The following is a 5,766-nucleotide window of genomic DNA, read 5'->3' on the forward strand; positions in this document are numbered from 1 at the left end:
GCTGAAACTTGTTCATGGTGTTCTAAAAGATTTGTTAGGCAAGATCGGCCTGATCTAAATCCGTGCTGAGCACTTTCAAGCATGCTCGATTGCTCAAGATAGTCGGTGATGTAATCTTTTATGAGTCGTTCCATGATTTTGCACACAGATGAAGTGAGTGAAATTGGGCGATAATTCTTGATAACACGAGTATCGCCTCCTTTGAAAAGGGGATATACATTGGCCATTTTCCATTCACGTGGAACGATCCCACATGTCATAGACTTATTGTATAGCTGAGTCAGGGGTCTTGCAACCGCTCCACCAAGCCTTTTCAAGACCACCATAGGAATACCATCCGGCCCAGCAGACGGTGAGCCCTTTTGTCTCGCAATGGTTCGAAGCACATCGGCGTTTTTGAAGAAGATTTCACAAGATTTATTAGAGGACCCTTTGGTTTCATAACCACATGATATGTTAATGGGGGTGGATACGAGTGTGGTAAAATGCTCATTTAACTTTTCCAACATTCTGGTCGGATTTTGTTGCAACGCTCCTGAAGAGTCTATGAGAGGTCCAACTTGTCCTGTGGCCCGAAAAGTTCCCCGAATGTATCCGTAGAAAGACTTCAGATTGGCGTTTCTCGCTAGGTCCTCTTCGTAGTCTATTTTAGCTTGTCTCACTCTTTTGCAGATTTCCTTTTTCATGGTACGAAACTTTTCTTGGTCCTCTGCTGAGCCAGATTTCTTTGCCTTCAGCCACATTCTCCTCTTCTTTCGAATGTCAAGAAGAAGCCCACGTCTTAACCAAGGAGGCCTATTAACGCATCTCCTTCTTCGAGAAGGTATAAAGAGATCCATGCCTATCTTTATATGTTGCTTTAAGAGCAGCCACGCCTGATCCACTGAGCAAATTCGGATTGCTTCCTCCCAATTGTTTCCACCTAGGTAGTCGCAAAAAACCGGGGAAGTTTCCCTTTGAGTAATCATGAACATATTCCGTTGTCGTTTCGAAACGTTTTTGTTTCAGAAGGCCAACTTCAAGTGGGAAATGGTCACTTATTGTTAAGTCATCACGCAGAGTCAGATGCATTATAAGTTCACCAGCATTTGTCAATACTAAATCCAAAATGTTCCCCGCCACGTGAGTGGGATGATGAACTAATTGAACAAGGTAGCTTTGATGTATGGATTCCACAAATGCATTATCCGAATGAGATTGACCAGAGCACAAGTTCCAATCAATGCTGGGATAATTGAAGTCCCCAATCAATGTAGACGGCTCATTAATGGATTCCACGAACGCATTTACACTATCCCTGTCGTCACAACTTGCGTTAGGCGAGAGGTAAATGCAAAATAGAGACATTGTTCCAGGCGAATTCCACAAATTCCATCAACGCAGACATCTAATTGAATTGTGGAAATGTTTCTGGTAAGTATGAGAACCCCTCCACCTTTTCCACATTTGGTATCCAAGCGATCTTTACGGGCAGCGACACGATATCCATTCATCAGAAACTCAGAGTTCCGAATATTCTTGTTCAACCAGGTCTCAGACACGCATATTATATCAGGGTTTTCTGTTGACATTATCACCTGCAATTGTGTGAGCTTATTAAGAATGCTTCGTGCGTTGAAATAGATTGTCTTTAGTGTATCCATGGTAATGTTATGTTAAGTTTTCCTTTAGACAGTGCAAAGGAAATTCCATCTTAATTGTCTCGATTTGGTCGTCTTTGGGCATGCTCCTTGGTCACTCTCTTCGGGATGATAGTTTGCCCATTGTGAATGCCTTTGTTCATGGTTCCTTCATCATGCTTCTCTTGGTAGTCGGTATCTCCATAGGTATCAGTTCCTTGTGTCATATCTTCTTCAGGTTCGTCACTCGTACCGCTAATATCATTTGTTGGAATTCTTATCCGTTCTTCTGCGTTTTTCTCGCCGCTAGTAATATGTGCGGAAACTTTAACCAACTCATCAATTTCATCAACAACTTACGGAATGTTATGATTAGTTTCATAGAAACTACCAAACACCCACAATTTTTAATAAAAGCTCTAGTATTAGGGGATGGCAAATTGATCAACCATGGATAATTCATAGAGTTTACAGAACCATCTTTCTCGATCAGTCTCGGCCGATTTTTTCGTGGGCTCTTTTTAAGTTTTCTTTTCTTTATTTATTGTGCGGGGCGACTCTAACACTCCCTGGGATGCATAAAGAGTATTGCCAAAAATACATAAATAAATGGATAAATACATACCATGAGTAGGTACAAAATGGAGCAAAAATAACTGACAGTAATGTACGAGTAGAAAAGAAATTGAGAAAAAGAATTATATAGACTCGGTAACTAGCAACATTGATGAATGAGGCAGGGCGATAAGTTGTAGGTACTGAGCTTATTTCGAAAATCCCTCACGCTATTTAACACTTCCAGATTTCCTGCTGGAATTCGTTCCATATTCTCAAGACCCGCACACAAAAACACCCCCAGAGAATTGTATTCCTTATGACAAGGAGATCATTTCGACGGTGTCCACGTCATTCAACGAATTCCGGTCCTACCAGCCTCTAAACGTAGAACCTTAAATCTTTCAACTCTTAGAGAAATTTTTAAACTTTTTTTCACTATCGTTACCAATAGCTTCAATTTTTTTCTGGCAGCTGGAAGAGTATATCGTATCTGCGCATAGCAGTAGGAGAAATGATGTTAGCTTTTTTAGCAAAAAGCAAATTTTGTTACATTTTTCACCTCTAAAACTTCCATATTTCCGAGTCTTAACAAAAACACCAACCTAAGTTTTTCATTAGTGTTTAGAAAGAGAGCTTGTCTGATCAACATTAATGTAGCCTTGTGAGTTTTTCTTTGACACAGAGTGCGAGCGTCAACATTTACTTGTTATTCAATCTTACTTTCAGCATTTTGTCATAGTGACAACTCCTTCTGAAGACATTTCATTTGTGGTAAGAATCTTTATGGTTATTTAGCCAGCCTCTTGGGAAAGCTAGTTTGAGGTAAGAGGAGCGGGCGTGGAGGTGAAGAAAGTTAGGAAACGAAAAAATGACCAGAAGATTTACCTTGATGGACCACTGACGATTCACATTGGAGGATGAGCCCAATTGGAACGCGATTTCGTTGCATTCATCACTGGCGTCAACATACACTGAAACAAATGTTTACAATTTACTGGGCAATTACTAAGAACTAGAAGGTCGAATATGAAGTTCAAATTGTAATATTCTAGAATTAGGATCGTAGCAAAAAGGCAATCAACTATCACTAAAGAATGTTTTAAACTAAGAATCAATTGGTTCGCACTTCGATTTAGATTGAATTTTATAGCAAATAAGTTTCAATTTGTTTCAATTTTTAAGGGGGAGATAAGTGCTCCACAGTAACTATAGGCCGACTTCTCTCACTTCTCATATTGCGAAGGTGTTCGAGAAAATCATGAAGTCCAAACTTGTTGAATTTCCTGAAGTCAATGAAGTCCTTCCTCCTAGCTAGCACGGGTTCCGAGCACATTTTAGCACGGTTATCCAATTGATTGAGCACTAGAGAAGGTCATTGAGGGTCTTGAAAGACATGAGTCAGTTGATGTTGTCTATCTTGATTTTGCCAAGGCCTTTTATAAAGTAGATAATGGCCATTTGCTGAATACACTTCATGACATTGGGATCCAAGACAAGGTTCTCAATTGGATAAGAAGCTTCATCCAGGATAGGAAGTAAATTGTTAAGGTTGAGGGATTCCTTTGTGACAGACATGATGTCAAGTCAAGTGTTCCCCAGGGCTCCATCTGAGGGCCCCTCGTTTTTCTAATATTCATTGCCCGCTTCAAAAGCTTGATACTAGCGCCATTCTCTCTTCGTTTCCTGGTGATACAAAGTTAGTTTCTATTAGAACTGGCCAAGATTCCACAAGTCTGGCAACTTACCTAGTTAGAATTTACTCTTAGATTGTTGGGAGTAATATGGCCCTGAACGGAATGAAATGCCGCTCAATGACCTTTGAATACTCCACTCGTAGATGATGGAGGTAAAAATATTGCGCAGGTTTAATATTTGAAAGATTTAGGTGTAGTCCTTCAAAAAAATGGCATCTAATAATGTACATCTTCAAAAGCATCCACGAGCTTTGTCCCAACCCAGGATTTAGGGTCATTTCTAGTGACTGTAGAGGCTTAGACTGTAGAGGCTTCGACGGTAGGCAGAACGAACATATTTTCATAACGGTTCGTCTTTGAACTTGGGCAGACCTAGCATTTTGGCCGGGCAAACTTTCTCAAAGAGTGAAACTAATTTATCAATGGCTGCATCCATGGACGATTCCTGTTTCGGAATCGAAACCAGGAGTAGTTCTTTCAACCTTTCTGCAATTTTGGGCCAGTGTAGACTTAGCCAGGTCGACATTTTTGGTCGATCCAACTCTAGAGCGCGCCGGCTTTTGAGTAATGGTCGACCCTATCTCAAGACTTTGATGATCTGATAGATTACTAGGTGTCACAGGAACATACTGAATCAGATCAATGGAAAAGACTAATTCCGGAACGTTATTCTCTCTGGTGGCTTCGCGAATGTATTGTGAAAGATTGCGCAACATTGCAAACACCTCCAGCTTTTCGAACGACTGAAATGTCGATTTCGAAAGATGTTGTCTTTGTCCATTGGCGAAGTCGTCCTTGGATTGATAAAAAGCCACTTGCTATTGTTTTTGCTTCCGCTTTACCAAAATGTCTGAGAATTTGCGTCAACAGAAGCAATAATTTGTATGTCACATTGTTACAATACAATATTATCTGAATTCTTACTATGCTCGCCAGTGTTTATTCCACAAATGGTGGGTGGGGCAGAACTTCCTGGACTTGAAACTGAAAATCGATCCACCAAGCATTGGGTAGCTTGAGTCACTTTGACTTTTCCGCCTGCACTGACTATTCCAAAAGTGGTTTTTGCAACTGTGATGGGGGAAGTTGAAGGTCCCGCAATAATAAAGCTATTAAAATCCAGACGGAGCTGAAAAAAATGCACTCAATAGCTTAGGTTTGTTTGAGTAAAAAACTAGTAGCTACATTGGAATGTGTATTACTTGGCAAACATTTTCATTGCATTTGCAAATGTTCAGACGACAGGCCCCTGTTGGAATGGATGATGATTCGAAATACGTGCAATTCTCATTCGAAGTTTGTCCACAAGTCGCAGAAACTAAGGTGAAAGCACATAAATCAACATTTTTTAATTGTATGAAACAACCAAAATAGCAACTCACATGTGCAACACACTCCATATCCAGAGGCGCAAGTTCCAGCAACGACTCCATTTTTAGAGGTGCATTCAGCACTAAAGATGTAATAAAGGAGGATTAAGATGCGTTTGAGTCGAATATGATAACAGAGGAAAAAGGGCATTGGAAGGTCCTTGCAATAATGATCGACCTGTTCCTTTTTATGATTAACCACTAATACTTCCTGCCAGACGAGGGGACGAAAAAGTGTTGTTATTTGAACGCGTACTTACTCGGTATAGCATGTTCCATTTCTGTTACCCGATCCAGGACAAGGGGAATTGGAAAATCTGAAAAGAAGATGGCAGTACCACTTAATTCATTGGTTTGCAAACGGTATGGAGTCAAGTGGCCAATATAGCTCATTCATAGGACATGTTGGACAAAAACTAAATAAGTATATGGTACTGTCGATAAAGCATTCAACGACAAGGGATTTAGTTCCAGAAAGAAGGTCTACATGGATAGAACTATTAGTGGAACATCTTACCGAACAAT

General features: G+C 40.3%; 1 protein-coding gene across 1 annotated transcript in view; it reads right to left on the reverse strand.

The window, feature by feature from the left end:
- LOC131879228 (uncharacterized) overlaps positions 1–5,545 on the reverse strand; it is an 8,264-nt gene extending 2,719 nt beyond the window's left edge. The window contains exons 1-5 of the mRNA XM_059225489.1: positions 5,502–5,545; positions 5,254–5,324; positions 5,074–5,189; positions 4,796–5,000; positions 3,063–3,148 (exon numbers count right to left, since the gene is read on the reverse strand). Of these exons, the coding sequence (XP_059081472.1) occupies positions 3,063–3,148; position 4,796 (87 nt within the window). The 5' untranslated portion in view covers positions 4,797–5,000; positions 5,074–5,189; positions 5,254–5,324; positions 5,502–5,545. The remainder of the gene's footprint in view (positions 1–3,062; positions 3,149–4,795; positions 5,001–5,073; positions 5,190–5,253; positions 5,325–5,501) is intronic.
- Between the last annotated feature and the right edge of the window lie 221 nt (positions 5,546–5,766).

The sequence above is a fragment of the Tigriopus californicus genome, chromosome 4, assembly GCF_007210705.1.
Source record: "Tigriopus californicus strain San Diego chromosome 4, Tcal_SD_v2.1, whole genome shotgun sequence".
Classification (NCBI taxonomy): Eukaryota; Metazoa; Arthropoda; class Copepoda; order Harpacticoida; family Harpacticidae; genus Tigriopus; species Tigriopus californicus.